The 18,110-nt window shown below is 43.2% G+C and overlaps 2 protein-coding genes across 2 annotated transcripts in view; both read left to right on the top strand.

The window, feature by feature from the left end:
• TM9SF3 (transmembrane 9 superfamily member 3) overlaps window positions 1–5,890 on the top strand; it is a 51,579-nt gene extending 45,689 nt beyond the window's left edge. The window contains exon 15 of the mRNA XM_074907304.1: window positions 4,240–5,890. Within this exon, the coding sequence (XP_074763405.1) occupies window positions 4,240–4,307 (68 nt within the window). The 3' untranslated portion in view covers window positions 4,308–5,890. The remainder of the gene's footprint in view (window positions 1–4,239) is intronic.
• A 9,758-nt stretch (window positions 5,891–15,648) lies between these two features.
• Window positions 15,649–18,110, top strand: part of TLL2 (tolloid like 2) — a 98,966-nt gene continuing 96,504 nt past the window's right edge. The window contains exon 1 of the mRNA XM_074908324.1: window positions 15,649–15,802. Within this exon, the coding sequence (XP_074764425.1) occupies window positions 15,649–15,802 (154 nt within the window). The remainder of the gene's footprint in view (window positions 15,803–18,110) is intronic.

Below are 18,110 nucleotides of genomic sequence, written 5' to 3'. Positions count from 1 at the left end.
GCAGGACGAGGTTGTGAGACGAGACACACTGCAGTGTGGTTAACAGTCAAGCTCTAACGTTTATTAGAAAAACAAGTCCTTATATATCCTTGTAACAGCAAATCCGTGTGTTGCTCTGGTGCATGCTCATTTCAAAAACTTGTTCCTCTCAGCACTTTCAACAAGCGCTACTAAGCATGCACAACCAGTAGATAAATTTCTGTTTTGTTGTTCTAAAGAATCCCTTCTTACCTGTTTCTTCCCTAACAAGCACAAATTCTTTTGGTTTTAGCTGTCGATAATCTACATGCCGTTCATCTTCTAACACAAGTGCGTCATTAATTTAGATATCGTTAATCTTCTAACCTGAATGCTGATGACACTTTTACATTGTCAATGACGCAGATGGTTTGCGACCTGGCATACACACCCACAGTTCACCTGTTAGCTCTATTTTTATCCTTTGCTTTATGACTTTCAGAAAGTGCTACTTGCTTCTTTTGCACTTTTGTATGATGTTATTATTTGCTTTTTATGTGTGAGCATTATTTAATACTTTCCTTCTTAGCAGTGGATGAACAATCCTGTAGTGGAAGGATTTACTTGAATTAGATATTTGAGACACATGATATCTTACAGGAACTTCACTTTCTGTAAAGTATACATTTCTTGATATCCCAAGAGTGGGGAATTTCACAATGCTTTATAAAAAGGGGAGGGAAATAATCTCTTAACTGCTGAGTACCTGTTCCCCTTTTCTCTCACACAATCTAATCTTGCTTCATCGGGTTCCTGGCACATTACAAGACTTCCCTGCTGTTCTGGTAGTCTTGCAGCCATTTTTTTTCTTTAATAGGCTTATGCTTTTCAGCTCTAATCTTTTCTTTTTAAAGTGCTCAGGCTGGTATTGATTAAAATGTCTATGATGCAGAAGCCAAACTTGCCCACCAGTTTCTGTAATTAAAGTGGTTTTTAAAACATGGAAAAAGAAGATTGTCAAATGTTTTCTCATCATGGTAGGACACTACTTGATGGAATATTAGAGTGAAATCCAGATGTATTCAAAATCAGAAAATACTTTAACACTTCATAGTCTATTTCCACAGCTCTATTGAGATTTCTTAAGTGTGTTGGAAGAGAAGCTGTGAGATTCCTTTTACTGAGAACTCCCATTTGCAGCCTGTGGAGGGAAGAAAAAAATTCCCCTGTCAAAAAGCATTTGTCTAGGGAACTTGCTGCCACTGAAGTCTAACAAAGACATTTGTGTTAAAGAATTGTGCAGTGTGCGTGCTACTGCCTGTACATCTCCTGTGAAAAGTGTACAGAACTGTGCTTTGGAGGCTCATGCGAATGGGCGTGTTCAGTGTCACACGGTTGGATATGAGACGAACTAATTTGGATCCAAAGCAGCCACAGGAAAACTCTGTAGGCTTGTATCATCCAGCTCTGGTTTTAGTGCCCCTGACAATGCCTAGAAAACTCAAATCCTGCATGTAGTGGGATGCTTTGATCCACAAAGTCTACTGCCCTCTGCAGAGCATCTCAGTTCTGGGACTGGACAGTAGGGAGCCCATGAGAACTTCCAGACCTTTTCAGCTCCTCATGTTTCCTTCTTAGTGACAGAAAAAAATAAAAGTTATTCCCCAGCTCAGTGGATGGCTTAGGAGCTAGGTAGTATAGAAAGGCCTCTTGCAATACCACACTTCAGCATCCAGATAAATACTATAAGTATGATTGAAGGACTTTTAAAAAAAATTCTGTGTTTACAAAGTCACAACTGTAGTGTTTATTGGGTTGAAGTAATAGGTGGGAATTAATAGTTTTGTTTTGTGTTGGCTCTTTCTCACAATTTTAATTTTTCTCTTTATTTAAAAGCTTGTTTTGCTGAAATATGCTCGCAGTCTATTTCTGCTAAACCTACATAGGCCATTAGCAAGTTATAAATATAATCTGATAAGGTATTTAATAAATTGTTCCCTTTACTATGGATTTTTTTACTCAAATGAGCCAACTGTCCAGCATTTGTTTCAGGAAGACATTCTTTAGTAGTCATTGTCTAGGGTTTCCCCCTCCCTCCCCCCATGTTTTGTTCAATGCCCGTGAAGTAGCCTTGAGGCTTAACCCCTGCCTTGGGTATTGGCCATTAGTGGCCTTCATGGATAAGGCTCCCATGATTCAGTATAGGTTATGATTTGTTTATGGGGTTGAGAGCTTGTGGTCTCCTGTGACTGCCACTCTCTACTCCTCCCCCTCACTTCCATCTCATGCACACATCTCTAGATCCCAAGTGAAACACAATTAATGCTTTGTTCTCCCAAATCTCTCTGGTATCTGGCATCCCATCACTAGAGAAACACTCAAAGAACAAGTTCTGGAATGTATCTGAGTTTAGCAATTAAAATGGGCATTGGATCTGTTGGCTGTGTCTACTTGAACAGGCAAAACATGATAAGTCTTAAAATGGGAGTCCAGTGCCATGATTTTGACCATTTACTGCATAAGACAGAAGACTAGTTTCTACATAATGTGTGTGTGCTCCTGTATGACTCCAAGCTCATGTCGCCTCCTCTGCACAGCCCATGCTTGGGTCTGTCGGAATGCTGTACTGGTCTCTCTTTGAACTGCCAGGCCTTCCCTCTGCTGCATCCTCAGCACATTTAACACTTGCAAGCAGCAACCTGATCTTCTGTCTGCTGTATTTGTTTTATTCAAACTCTGTTTTGTCCAAATCCCTCATTTGTTGGCCAGTGGAAGGGTTGTCATGATATTTATACAGTTTGAAATGCTGTGCAGCACAGAGGCTGACTCCACATGCTCTTTACCACTCCGATAGCATTGGGACGATGCATCAGGTTTGCCTTATGCAGATTTCCTGATTAGATATGAATGTGGGGCTTTTGGGGGTCTAAGCCAAAATTTTGTTAGCTCAGTGGCTGACCTCATGAATTATCCAGTCAGTTCCCAGGACTTAAAGAACTGTCCAGGTTCTGAATAACTCTGGTCAGCAATGCTAGCAGCAGGTCTGTATGACCTTAATTTCTAAAGGCAAAACCAACTTTATGTTTTTTTTGGAAAATGAAGTCTTGGCAGAAGACTTAGCGTTGGTTAGGCTTTCTTATATAACACATCTTGTGCAAGTCTGGTGCATCCCAGATCACCAAAAATGTTGTTTTATGCTTTGTTCTGGGCTTTTCTGTATTGTTTCAGGTAAGCAAAAATATCTTTTCTGTTCTCTACTGAGCATCCAAACATTTGATGTTAGGAGTTCTCTGTAGTGAGTTACAGGCTCTGATTTCTCTGTTCTTTTCTTCCAATATTTTATGATTTGTTATTCTGGCAATCTGATAGCAGTTGTCTGCAATTCTTGCTTGATTTTCAACTTCACTTCTAACGTAACGATTAGCCAAACTGACTTCCACAAGATTGATTTGCTCTCATTTTGCTTGGAAGAGGTAAAGGTATTCCCTTTGGGTATTGTAAGACAACAGTATTTACTGAGCCTGGCAAACCTGAAGTTCTGGGTTTGACCAGGTAGGTTGCTGAATCTCTTTCCGAGACGAGGTCTTGGACCAGTGCATTTCTTTTTGTTTTTTCTAGATGTCTTTAGTCCTGTAGTATTTTGGGTTTCGCACAAACTGTTGCCCCTATCAGAAACCCAGTGACCTGTTCTTTTGTTGTGGCTGTGACAATGCATACTCTGCTCATGACTCTTACTAATACGAAAACCACAGGTTGCAATTTCCTTTAACTACTAACTGCTACTAGTTTAATCTCTTTGTACAGACCTCCTTGGAGTTTAAGACTCCTGGGATGGGGATCTATTATTATTTGTGCCTTGTGGGAAGGAAAAAGCCATCTGCCAATAAAACACTCATCCAGAAGGCATGTAACTTATAATAAAAACCCGCCCTCCCATCCACCTTCCCTGCAGAGTGGGTGATTGTATGTTTTTTACCCTCTGCTCAGAAAAAGGGACCCAGTTATTGGCAGCAGTGGGGGGTTGCTATATTTATCGGGGCCAAGTGAGCATGGCCTCTTGGTAAGATGGCTTAATGGATTTAGATTGCTAGACTTAAGGGAGTTCTTGCCAGACGTTCATTGGGAGCATGGATAATTAGAATTTGAGAATTGCAGGTAAATCATTTTCTGTGTGCAGAGCGCATACTTTATGTGACTTTCTCTGTTTAAATATGTGTTTTATATTGCTGGCTTATTTTGATGATCAGCTCTAACACTCAGTGTTTTCGGTTTGTTTTGCAGGAGCTATTGGTTACATGGGAACAAGTGCCTTTGTTCGTAAAATCTACACTAATGTGAAAATTGACTAAGGAAATAAGAAAATTGAACTATGGATCAGTTCCTGTTTTCATGGGGATGAACTTGCACAACAAAAAGCGCGAGAAGAGATTTGGGTTTTAACACTGGGCACTATATGGGTCTCCATTTTGTGGATGGCTTAAAGTAACATCTATTTCATTGATCCTAGGTTCTTACTGACTGCTTTCTCCAACTGTTCACAGCAAATGCTTGGATTATATGCAGTAGGCATTACTACAGTACGTGGCTAATCTTCCCCAAAACAAAAAACAAAAAACCTAGCTCATTAAAGATGAATAGACTAGCTCTCTTCAGTGAAGAGGACAAACGGTTTATTTAAAGCATTTGTTCCATTCAATAAAAAGAGGGAAACTTGGCTGCTAAAACTGCTTGATTAGTAGTCTTCCTGGTACTTAACATTTCTAAATTATGTAAAAATGCTGTTCCAGAAAGATTACTCTTCTGATTTTTACTGCCATTGCCAGGATAGGAGGTATGTTTTATACTTTGACTACAGGTGCTTTTTGGTTTATTTGCGATATCAACTATACCCTACACTCATTTGTTTAAAAAATAATTTAAAATATATAAAAAACCCATATGCATGTAATATATCAGCTATTGTTCTAGTTGGACCAACTTCCCTTTATTTATCTTTAAAGTAATATCCAGCTACATCTTAAATCCATCCAAAGAAAATACAGTCTGAAGACGGGATGTGTTCTCTGCAATGCAATTTACTGTACAGTTAGAAAGCAAAATGTTAAATGAAGAGGATTGTTTGTTTTTTAATAAACACTCTGAGGTCTAGATTAAAACAAAACCAACATTTTAACTGAATGTCTAAAGTGATTCTCCTTTTTTCCAAGTTAGTCTTGCTTTTTTTTTTTGGTTTGGGTTTAAATGAAGATTTTCCTTTAGACATTATACAAGGGGTAATAAGTGTATATAACATTAAATAATGTAACTTAGGTGTAGATCCCAAATGTATTTGGATGTACAGATTTACTACAGAGTACTTTTCTGATGATTCGGTGTAAAAATGTGTGAATTTGGGTGGCTTTTTACATCTTGCCTGCCATTGCATGAAAAGTTGGGGTTTCTTCACGATGTGTGTATGTCATGCTTTTCTGTTCTGTTTCCTTTCTCAAGCTCTTACAGGAATTAAATTTGTAATTTAGAGCATTTTAATTTTTGTTAATCCTATCTGGACACTTGTGTAACATCAAAAGCACAGTTGCTTTAGAGTGTTCAGAAAACTAAAATAAACTTTTCAGACAAAAATGTTCTAATTGTGAAAATAGATGAGTTTGCAGTTGAAAATGTTTGAAAAGGCAATACTTCTGAATGCCAGTTTCTGTATACAATATTAGTGTGGTTTTCAAATATCAAAACCCCATGCTTTAAATTCAGAATTTGCTTACAACTGTATTGTACAATACAGCTCCAAAGTGGATGACCAGCCCAAAAAGATTCTTCTTGGCTGAACTGTTTGTGGAGAAATCTGTTTTGTGATCCACCTAGTGTACTGAGAAAAGTGGGGGTAAGCGTGGACTGAAATAAATGAGCAAATAAAGGTTAAGTCTTTCTAAGATGACTGTTAATTATGCACTGTATTTAGCTAGAAATATCCTGAATGTGTTTGTGACAGATTTGAGAGCCAGTTGGCTTGATGATTTTTTTTTTCAGGCATCTGCCACATAGGGATGTTTTCATCAGCGTGGCTGTCTGAAATAGAGCACCTGCCATGGAGAAGGCAACTTCCTGAATTTAAAAAATGAGCACAGTATTTGTATTGATTAGCACTGTATTGTCTCTATATAAAAAGCACTGATCGTGCAGTAGCAACAATGAGAAACAACCGTGCTTTGGCAGGGTTGTGTAGGAGGTTGGGAGCACCGGACTGATAGGTAATAGTGAGAAGCAATGCGTCCTGCTGTACATGGCTTCTGAAAAGTGTTTGAGCTTTCAGCTCTGATTTCCCTGGCCAGTCTTAACCAGTCTGTCAGAAAATAATTAAGTTTTGCTTCAAATGAATGGTTGGTGTCTGTAGCTGAACACTGCTGTTTAACAGAAGATAATTTTTCTTTTTTAAAGTACAGGCTGATTTTAAGATGAACTTATAAACTGGGTTAACAGTTAGTTTTCCTTTTTTCCAAAACATGGAGACTTGGAGCAAAGAAAGGGTTTTGTACTAGTTCTTGCTAGTGCATACAGGTGTGGGAAGCCCTCTTTTCATCCATGTTCTTCTAAATCTGAAGTGAAGCCATTATCACCACACAATAAACACATGAATTACTCCGCCGAGATACAAGTTTTTTAAAGGGAATATTTTGATAATGGGTCTCTTTCTCTATTTAGAGCACTGCTATGTGATTAGTCTATCAGAAATGTCACTAAATGGTTTGTGAATTTCATTTAATCATTTTTTTAATGCCACAGAGCGGTGGGCTGCCTACTTGCTTTCTCTATCCTCTGGCATTATTAGCTTTCGCATATCCAGATAGGACTGTATAGCTTTTTGAAGTGACATTGAAAAGATACTTACTGCACAGGCATTGCTTTTGTTTCTGCAAGCACACTCCTCTGGAGAAGTACCGTGTTCAAATAATAGACATTTTTTTACTTCCACCCTAGCACGTGAGTAAGTTGGGCGTTTGCTTTGTTTCCCCCCTTCCCCTTGGTTTCTGAATGAGTGCAAAATGTGACTAGTTTTCAATAGCTTGTCTTTATGGTTGCTCTTTGGGGCAAGGCTATTTGCCCCTCCCCTGAAGCTGTGGTTATAGCTGGAACCATCTTGCTTAATAGAATTTGGAAGCTCTGCTTAGATGATGTAGTCCTTCCTCTTTTATGGAAGAATTATAGATCTTACAGCCAACACTCCTCTTTCCATGGTTGTTTCTTAGGATTTCTGGTTCTTGAATTCAGCCTTTTGGTGAGTCTTCAGCTGGCCATTCAGTGCTTCTCTTCCCACTTCTGGTACGGAGGCCAGAGAACGGAATAAATAGTTGTGTAGCAATAGCCAATCTTGATCACGTGTTTTAGATAAATACAATTGTAAATCTTTTCAGTTGAGGCAGAGTGAATATAGAAAGCATCTCTGGTACTTCATGTATGAAAAGTGGTGAACGCTGGATTGGAGATAATGGAGACTGCAAATAAACATTTTGCTCTCTTTTTGATATCTCAATATTTTGAAGCAACAGTGTCTGTTAATTCCTCTCCAGAATTACATTCCAAACTATGTAAACGGCACACGATTAAATTGTGTTCTGTGTGCTAGTCTAGGTGTGTTTCTTTAACAAGTTTCTGGTTAAAAAAACTAAAAAACAAATACTTTTTACACTTTTGATGCTAAAACTGGGTAAAATTGATACACATTCTTATCACTGTCATTACTGCAGAGGTAACACAAATGAAACATTTTGCTCTGGGTTCAGCATCACCACCATCTAGCCAAATTTGTCCAATGAAGTATATATACACAGCTTCACTGAAGACAGCAAAATTACTAACTGACTGCATCAGCTATTTCTCTACTGGAATGTGTCTGAAAAGCATAAGCTCAGGAAAAAAACAAATCTCCAGTCTGTGGACAAGTGAACTTGAATAGTTGAAGCTAGAGTTGAGGGGTCCTCTTATCTTGAATTGATTCTTAACTCTGCAGCTTGTGGTTCATTTTGAGTTGGAGCTGTAGGTTGGAGAAGGATTCGATTTTTGGATCCCTTGGATCTTTTCTACCTAATGTACTAATGCAATGGCTATTAGCACTGCTGTTCTCTAAAGCAGTCTTACCAGGGTTAGCACTGAAGTCACAAAAGCCATGGCTATTGTTGGACTTCTGCTAGAACAAAGCCACACTTAAAAATTTTGAAGCAGCACATACATGGCTTCCATTCTTCAGGAGCATCTTTTAAAAAAAAAAAAAAAGTTTTAGTGCCATTTGTTTTGCAAAGCCTTGTGAAGGAACACTTGCATTTTGCTAAATAGCTTCAGTGAGAAATTCTGAGGAGGCATCTGCATGCAAGTTCTGCAAGTAATTCCTCACATTGCTCTCAGTTTTATCCAGGAGGTGCTTTTTCAGTTGTGGAAGGGGCTGTTACAGTATTTAATTCTATAACTAGTTATGTGGTTCTGAAATTTTACTTCAGTTTTTTGGCTGTGGCATGAGGGGGGGGGGGGGGGGGGGCAGGGGAGATGGGAGAACCCATGAATCTGGAAGGCTTTGTGCAGTTCCAGTAAATTCAAGTAGTTCTTGGAAAGAATCACTTTACAGGTTAGAAACTCAGTTGGGAAAAGGATAAGAAAAAGTTGTTTTATCTGGTGGACTAACCTATTTCAAATGCAGGCCTCTGGAGACAAGTTTGCTGTTACTGTATTGTTGCCCTGAGCCACATACCAGTTACGGTCTTTTTGTTTTCATCTGTGTATTCAATATGGTGCAAGGCTTTTGCAATAAACCAAAGATTGATCTCTCATGAGCAAGAGAGGTGATGTTGCTACCAGCATTTTTGTCTTGTTGATAGGTTAACTTTCTCACCAGTTCCTAGTAATACAATACAGAACAATATGTTGAATGTCTCTGGGGGTTCTACCATGCCAAGGCTTCCTTACTTATGAAAACCAAGCCCATAGGAGCTTCCCTCACATTCAAGGAAGATGATCTCCTTCAAGCATTCCAAAACATAACTATACAAGTTCATACTTATCCTTCAGTTGGCATCACATGACTACAACATTCCAGAAAATCCAAACATTTTTAGAATTGGGAGTTTTACGTGCAAGAAACAGAATACCTGTTTTTACAGAACTGTTATTTTAGGTTTTTCTCTTCTAATATTGTGAGACATGCTTACCTGTATGATGTAGTAGTTAACCTTGATAGATTCCAGCTCACCAAAGCACAGACCTAAGCCCTGTAAACTTGAAATGCTATGCTGGGTCTAGACCAAAAAGTCCAGTCTAGTATTTTCATCTAATAAGCTGACAAACCTAGAAAAGCATGCTACAGTTAGTCACCACACTGAATTATTTTTTTTTTCTGAACACTGTGTGTTGCAAGCTTTTACTTGGTTTTTAAAAAATTTTGAGAGCTATAGTAACTATTTCTGAGAAACTTCCAAACATGGCTGAGAACATAATGTGACACTGAACTCAAGGAAGTTTTTGTGGCTCTTCGTTCTTATTTCCCAAAGATTTGTCTTGGGAATTTGCAAGTTGTGTGATGTGTTAGACCACTAGACAAGGCATGGTGGTTTTCTGGGCTACTAGAGTTTTAATGCTTGCTTTGAGTTCATTTAATGCTATTTTTAAACTGAAACACTAGTCTTCCTTTGGCCATATCACTCTACTGGACTGAGAAAAATGAATTATGTTATTAGCTTAGGGTGAGACTTTTCTTGCTTTGCTACAGAGGAGTAGCTACAAGGATGGGGAATGAGGATTTGTCCTCATTTCCCTTCTAATGTCTGGCCAGAAGTTGACAGGTGAATTGGTAAGCATTGCCTACTGTTTGTTTTAAAGAGGCATGTGATAGTTTTACAGAGACAGACACCCATTTGTCTGCAAGAATGGAGAGTTCTATAATAAAGTGTTGAAGAGATGCTATTGGGTTACTTAAGTTCCTCATTTGGACTCTGCAGAAACATTTTTAGTGATTTTAATTGCTTAGCTGAAAGTTGATTTTTGTTGAGAATTTTTTTTTTTCTGTTTAACTTGCTGCCAGAAAGTGATCAAATACCCACCTTTGTCTGAATCTGAAATGTACCACTTTTATGTATAGCAAAATAAATAATGAAAAAGGAAGTTACTATAACTGTTTTTAACGATCTAAAGAGTGACATTTAAGATGAACCTGGTTTAAAGAATAGCTTGCCTAACAAAAGGAAATACCTACATCTTCTGTGTTATAGCCAGCTGTGTGGTTTGAAGACGTTACTACAGATAAATCTATGTATAGAAATCCTGTGCAGAAACTGTAATTGGGAAACATCTCTAAGGCAATGCTCTGTGAAGCAGCATCTCTGCTTTTTTGAGAGATTCATTAAAGTCTATGCGCTGCTGTGAAACAGCCTAAACTCGGGTAGCATATGCTACCAGCCTCTGTAAAGGATGCCTGAGGGTGAACAGGTAAATGCAACTATCCTATCTTCATCTCACAGCAGAGGCTTGGAGAAATGTTTTTACTTTCCCAGGTCCATCCCTCTGTGGAAAGAGGGAAAAAATAAGGCAGAATTTTTTCCTATGGCAAAAAAATACTTTGGAAAGACCAGCGGATCCACCTGTCAGAATTTTGAACTGACAGATCCCATGCCCTCCTGCTTAACCTTGCAGCAGAGATCACCAAACCCATCAGCTTTGCTCAATGCTTTCCAAGAACAACTGACTCCTGTATGAACCCTGAAAATGGGATTTTAAGAGAAGTAATGAAACATGAGTTTGACATGCCTCAGCTTGGGAACCAGTGGTCAAGCCAAAATTCGTACTTCCAGATAAGACACATTTCTCTCCCTGCCTCCCACAGCTTGTCCCTGACTACAGCTCAGAAACACCCCAGAAGTAGCTTGTTTTTCCTCACACAGTTCAAGGATTGCAGTAATGATGGGGAAAATGTTTGGTGCTTTTTTTTAGATGGGATGACTTAAAATCCTGTCTGCTGCTACTTTGTTGAACAAAAATGATTTTTCTAACCATGGGTTACTTGCTTCTATCTTCCCAAAGTGTGACTGCTTGTGTATAACAGGGCTATGCTGTTTGATGTATGTTGGATTGTTGATGCACCGGTGAATGTGCCTGTGGCTGCAGTGAGTATTCTGTACAGCAGGTTTCAGAGCCCCTGGAACATATTTAAGCACAAGTGTTAACACCTTTAATGATTACTTTTGGGTAGTGAATCATTTAAACTTACAACAGGTATTTCCTAGGAAGTAATGCAATAAACTTGATAAAAAAAGTGACTCACTCCCAACCTACTGCAGGAGCAAATAAAATGAGTGATGTAAGGAAGAGAGAGCAGGGGTCAATATCCATTTTATCACCTGGATTTGTCAATGACAGTGGTCAAGCTGAAGAAGAAGGGATTCCCTAAGGGGGGTCAACTCCAGGAGTGATAAGGGGAGTTGAGAGCAATAGGCTGTTAGATAAAACCAGATGGAGAAAATGGGCGAGAGGAGGTGGGGAAAGTGAGCAGGCTTCATCAGGGCGGGAAGCCTGTAATGATACCAACAGAGTAAATGAGCCTTTGATAGAGTGTCATGAAGCAAAGGGATGATGATGGCTCTGCAGAGCACCCAGTGGTGTCTATAGGAAGTGATGTGTGGCACATCCGGTTACACCTGCAGCAGGGGTTGTTTCGTACCAAAAAAGGAAGCAATGAAATAAGTTCAAGCAGAAATGAGGGCTACTGGAAATGCAGGAGGAAGAGGAGAGAATGCTCTGGTTTCAGAAGGTCGTGCTCCAGCTCTCCAGGGCTCCATCTGCCTCTTGTAGTGGTGATGTACATGGAGGAAGAATTATCTTGGCATGTTTGGGGAGCCAAGACCAGGAAAAGAAATCTCTGCTTGTAAACCTGGAGACAGCTGAGAAGTCAGCAGTGGGACAGGCTCCAAGGGAGTGGTGCCTCAGTTATTTTATTAGAAGATTTGATGGACACAAGTGTTGACAAGAGGGAAGAAGCAGATCTTGTGGAAGAACTAACAAACTTGTATGTGTGAGTTTTGGCCTTGGGACATGTTGTGTGCAGAGATACTACATCAGCATTAAGTAGATCCCACGTAGCTTTGCTCACAGATGCTGTTCAGAAAGAATTGTGTGCACTCTTGCTCAGCGAGGCTTGAAAAGATGGTGGATTTTGTTTGCATGTGTTGGGCAGGAGGGGATTCTGCAAAGGAAAAGGCTGCCTTTGACAGCAATGGTTATAGATTGTTTTCAGATAGTTAACTGTTGGTATCATGAGCTGCACTGCCAGTGTGAAACCACTGTTTTAACAGCTCAGATGAAAAAGAGACTTTCACAGGGCTTTTTATATTCCTTATTTGCACTGATGTGGCACCTGCTAATCAAGATGACATGAACCGATCAAAACACCAGGTAGCAGTCATTACTCTCTTGGATCTAGTCACCTTACTAACTTTATTCTGATGGGTGTTAGTCTACATTCCTCTTCAAAAACCTACAGTGATGGAAACTCCCTTGGTTCTTCACGGCAATCTGCTTCCCTGTTTTACTGCTAGACAGCTTGCCTGAAACCTAAGCCTTCAATGGTCCAGCTGATACTTGTTCTTCCTTTACATATTTGAAGAGGGCTATTGTCTTTTCCTCTGTCCGCCATGCTGGTCTTGACTCAGGTCTTCCAGAGTTATACCTAAAGCCCCTGGTAATCTTATGCTAAAATGGTGAGAGCAAGATGCTTCTATGCCCACGAGGCTTCAAGTGCTAGACTGGTTTCCAAAATTACCATTCCTTTCATCGTTTCTGTTCAGGACACTCCATCAATGGATGGGTCAGCTGCACTTAAAACCTTCACAAGTTTGGTACTCACTTAGGCCTCCTGCTCAAGGTGCCTGTATCCTCCAGGCTTGCCCTCAACAGGTGGATTTGGTGTTACAGCCCCAGTTTGGTGACCATCAGAAGGGTGGAGAGTTTGGAATGAGCATCCTCAGGGAAAGCAATGACAAGGCAGCTGTTTTGCTATTTACTGCATTAGCAGTAAATCCTAGTGACAACCTTGACTTGTCCATTGAAATGTGGTTTTGTTATTCCTGTTTTCACCTCATTTTGCCAAGACTGGTACAGCAAAGGGGTATTTCACTCTTCCAGTGAAAATCTGAGACCTTTCCTATGCATGTTTTCTCTTCCTACCCTGTGAGTGACGGCACCTGGAATAGTCTGGGACTTTCCCTCATGGGTGACCCAGATTGCCCCACCTGCTGATCCCAGTCCTTCAGGTTTCTCCTCTGATCCTCTGGGACCTGCTTGGAAGCACAAAGTAGAGGAAACACAGTGTGTCTTCTGCTCACTATCGCCAGAACCACTGATGTTAAAGGCTGAATGCAGGTCTTGGGCATTAGCATGGACCAGCTGCAGCGGTTGGGCCACAGAAATAAATGGCCAGTTTGCTCCATCTCTCATCCCAGTTCAAAAGTCAACAAGAAAGATTCTGAGGTGTTGGTGGATACTTGACTGCCATTGCCTTGATTATAGCCCCCAGAAAATGCAGATTAGACAGAAAAACGCTGGTGTTAGAAGTTTTCCTTGGGGTATTTCTCATGCTGAGGGTGGGGTTGCATCCATCACGCACAAAAACATACTATAAAATTTTTTTGAGTGCCTTTACTGTAACATCTTGTACCTTGCTGGCAGTTGTTTACATGACACTGTTTTTTTATCTTTCTTGACCTCTCCCCCCCGGTAGCTATGTGGGCCATGTCTCCTCAGTGCTGTGTTACAGAAGATAGGTGGAGAACATGATGTTTGGGCTGGAAAGTGGGTAACTTGTGCCAGCATACCCTTCCTGCAGGAAGGAGTCTCCTCCATGCTTGCCAGCCAGCTGTTTGTCTTTACCCAATGGGCTTTTCACCGGCTGTAGAAAACTCTAGCGCATTTGATCAGCAGAGCTTTTGACCATGGTCTTCATGCCAGGATTTGATGCAGCCTTTTTGGCCTCCCTGAAGGTTTGGAGAGGATATTAACTTCCTGACTTTTATCTTTTCTGGGAAGCCAATATTAAATGGGGGGAGGAGGGGAGGGGCAGGAACAGTCTGCAGTAGCCGGCTGTTGAGGTTTAAACCCGGCCAGCAGCCAAGCACTACGGAGCCGCTCACTCATCCCCCCCCCCCCCCCCCCCCCCCCCAGGGGGTGTGGGAAGAGAACATAAGGGGTAAAAGGTAAGGAGACCTGTAGGCTGAGATAAAAACAGTTTAATAATTGAAATAAACTAGACTAATGATAATAGTAATAATAATAGAAAATAAAAATGGGTAATGCACAATGTGATTGCTCACCACCTGCCAAGTGATGCCTAGCCTGTTCCTGGCTAGCAATCCCAGAGAAAAGAAGATTTCAAAAACTGCAATCCTGGAAGCAAGAGCCCCTGCTTCCCAGTTAACCCTCATTTATGTACTGAACATGATGTTACATGTTATGGAATATTTCATTGGCCAATTTGGGTCTGGTGCTCTGGCTGTGCTACCTCTCAGCTTCTTGTGCATCTGCACACTAGAAGGACAGAGGAAGTCGAAAAGTCCTCGATTTCTTAGCAAATGAAAACATCAGCGTATTATCAACATTCTTTTCATACCAAATCCCATACTGAATCTGAAACACAGCACTATTCTAGATACTAAGAAGAAAAATTAGCTCTATCTCAGCCGAAACCAGGACACCTGCATTGCCGCTGAGGAGATGCCCAAATCTTTGTTGTGCCTTTTTATGCTCAGGTATCATTTGTTGCTGTAGAATAGAAGTGACAAATTTATGGTGAGCTGGTGGCAAGCCACCATCTGTTGGAGTGAAGGGAAGGTTTGGAGCCGGTGCTCTAATGGGAAACACTGCTCCTAACGGGAAACACTTGCTGTAGGAGCTTGGAAGTACACAGCTGAAGGAGCAAAGAATTACAGAATCATTCAGGTTGGAAAAGACCCTTGGGATCATCGAGTCCAACCATCAGCCCTACTCTACAAAGTTCTCCCCTACACCATATCCCCCAACATCTCATCCAAACAACCCTTAAACACATCCAGGGACGGTGACTCCATCACCTCCCTGGGCAGCCTATTCCACTCTCTGACCGCTCTTTCTGTGAAAAATTTTTTCCTGATGTCCAGTCTAAACCTCCCTAAGTATAAAGAGTTGGGGCACAGGGAGATTGTTCACTCCACGATCCCCCGCCCCCCCTTCCCCCAAGGAGCCTCCCCACCACCGGGTCTCCTGAGCGGTGTGAAGACCAGCTGAGCGACCCGTTAACTGTTGCTGCAGCCTCGGCAACCCGGGTTGGATTCCCACGCAAAAGCAACCGGGCCGGCCCTTGCGAGGCGCCTCTTCAGCACCCGCTGAGATGGGGGGGGGCTTTGGGCATCTGCCCTTTCCCTGCCGGCACTGCTAAAAAAGCGGATGAGATGGAAGGGGGGGACGCGCATCTCCCCCGCCCCCGACAGACCCCCGGAGCACGGGTCCCCCGCGCCGCGGGGCTAAGGGGGTCCGTCTGGGGCGGGGCAGAAGCGCGGGCGCAGACATGATTGGCTGCCCGTGTCTTGAGTGACAGCGGCGGCGCCCCCTCCGCCTGCCGCCGCGGCGGGGCTGCTGGCGCCGCGCAGTGCCCGCAGCCCGGGCAGCCGTGCCGCCCTCTCCGCCGCGATGGGCCGCGGGGCCGCCTCGTTTCGCCGTTTGCTGCTATCGCTGCTGCTGCTTCTGCCCGCCGCGGGGACGGGCGGATGGGGACTCGCCTTAACGACGGGGGAACCGGAGCCGGCGGAGGAGCTGATGGAGTACCGCGACCCTTGCAAAGCCGGTAAAGGAGCGGGCGGGCTGCAACTCCCGGAGAAGTTTGCAAGCACGGCGGTGGCGGACAGGTGGCCCCTGCGAAGCGCTCCCCGGTACCCCGCCGCCGCCCGGCACCGCGCCGCGGGACCGGCCCCGGGCTCACCTGGACGCGGCGGGAGCCCTCCCCACGTCACCCCGCTTCCCGGCGGGCCGGGAGCCGCCTCGGCATCCCGCTGCCCTCCCAAAGCCCAGCGGGCACCCGGCGAGCTCCGCCGCCGCTCCCCGTCCCGCCGCTTCGGGAGGTTTCTGGTTGCCCCCCAGCCCTGCGGTTACCTGCAGGCTGCAGCCCCGGTAGGAGGCTGCGCTTGGGTTGTTTTGGCTGGGGTTTTTTTGTTTGTTTGTTGGGGTTTTTTTAAAGTAATCCCCCCGTCTCTCCATCTCTGCGCTCACCCACCTGTTATCCGCCCCTCCCACGCGAGATCTCTGCAAAGCCAGACGAATGCCCAGCGGTGCTTTAAATTTTAGTGTCGGGGTCCCGCCTCCCCCCAACATAATCTTTTTCTGTGCATTTTTGCAGCCGGATGGCAGCTGTTTCAACTTGTCCCGGGGTCTGTCCGGCCGGGAGCGGCGGTGCGTACCGGGAGGCAGGAGCGGCCGGTGCCCGCGGCGGTCAGCGCTGGCGCAGGGGCTCTCCCCGGGCGACCGCCCCGGGCACCAACCGAGGGGTCCGGAGTATCCAGATGCTTTCTGGCTGCCTGTGTGCAAGTTACCGCGTTCTCTCCAGGAAGCCTCCAGCTGCTCCCTCCATCCCTGTTTCAGAGTTTTTCGTTCCCGTGTTAGAGTGTACTCGGTCGTTTCTGAGCTCGCTGTAACCCTTCTTAACCGCTTGATTTCTCCAGTACCTTCTGTCATCCCTGGTATCTTAACTCGAAGGGAATATGAACTTAGGTTTTCTCTTTGGAAAACTGGGTGGTACTCGACGTGACTGTTAGCTCCTTTCGGTTCCAGCTATCAGCGAATGTTGCGGTCTTGCGAATTGCTTCTCTCCTGGGAAATTGTTGATCGATACCTTGTGAGGCTTGTTCCATTTACAGATAACTTTGTGCAAAGTCCTATTTTCTTAATACTGAAGGAATCGAAAAAAAGGAAGGAGTTTCTGTGTGTGTGGTGTTCTTGGTCTTTCTCTGAGCTGTTCCTCAGTGTCCCTTGGTGATAACTTCCCTTGTTATCAGCTCTCCCCTAACTGCTTTTAGGGGACTTGTAGCGGTATCTGCTCACATAGACGAGCTCTGCCAAGGCAGTGTCTGTCAGAGCCCTCTGTCTTGTACAGCAGGTTGTTTAACTGGCCTTGTATGTGGGCTGTGAGTGGTGGATTTTATTCCAAAATTCAACTCAGTCCTCTCCACAGAGTATTTTTTGCACAAAACATTCCCTTGATCAGTGAATCATTTGTGATTTGATACCTAGTTTGGTGGGAATTTTAAAATTCCCTTTAATCAGTATTCACCCAGCCCACCCAAACATGCTTTATTGTATTTGAATCTACTTCTAAACGGTAATGAATTAGTCTGTCTTTCTTTTAAGTGAAACTAGTTGTTAGTGATACGGCTGTGGTTCAGACCTGGAGAGCAGCAGGTACAGTGCTTTGGCCTTCACGTCTGAAAATGTATTATCCTTGCTTTCTCCTCAAAAGTACAGCATCATCTCCAGTGTGCCTCACTTCACTTGGCACTGTTGGTATTACTGTCAGCCCAAGTATGTGGAGGATGAGCAATGCTCCTTTAAGGACCCCATAGAGAAAATTTACTTTAATTGACCTACCTACATCAGACAGGGAACCTGTGGCAGAAAAGGAAAAAAAATATATTTCCCCAAACTGCCATTTACCTGCCTTTGCTGTAAGACCCTTTCTTTCTCCTGCAGTCCCCCCATCTTCCAGGCTCTCTACCTCTCACTTCTGCACATACACAGAGAAGAGCCTGGACTGCCAACAGCAGCCTCCCTTTGTTGTACATCCTCACCTCCTCTCCTAGTGGGCAGAAAAACCTTACTGGTGTTATTCCTCTCAATTCAGTCAGGATCAATCGCAGAAATGATCTTTATGTTCTGCCTTCTCAGTGTTTGCCTCTAATACTTTTTCAGTGTCTTCTTTCCAATAGAAGGGAAGGAGTGGACAGAATCTTTGGAGGTCACACAGTCTTTTTCTGGAACCCAGGACCAGGCTGGTGTTTCTGACTGTGCTGGCACACACCTGTCTGGGAGGCTGTCAGGCAGCCTAGCCCAGCATGGCTTTGGCTTTCCTGTTGTCTGATCTGAGGCTCCAGTAGTGCAGTTTA

This window comes from Athene noctua, chromosome 5 (assembly GCF_965140245.1).
Source record: "Athene noctua chromosome 5, bAthNoc1.hap1.1, whole genome shotgun sequence".
NCBI classification, from domain to species: domain Eukaryota; kingdom Metazoa; phylum Chordata; class Aves; order Strigiformes; family Strigidae; genus Athene; species Athene noctua.
The sequence above is the reverse complement of the archived record's forward strand: the minus strand, read 5'-3'. Positions and strand labels throughout refer to the sequence as shown.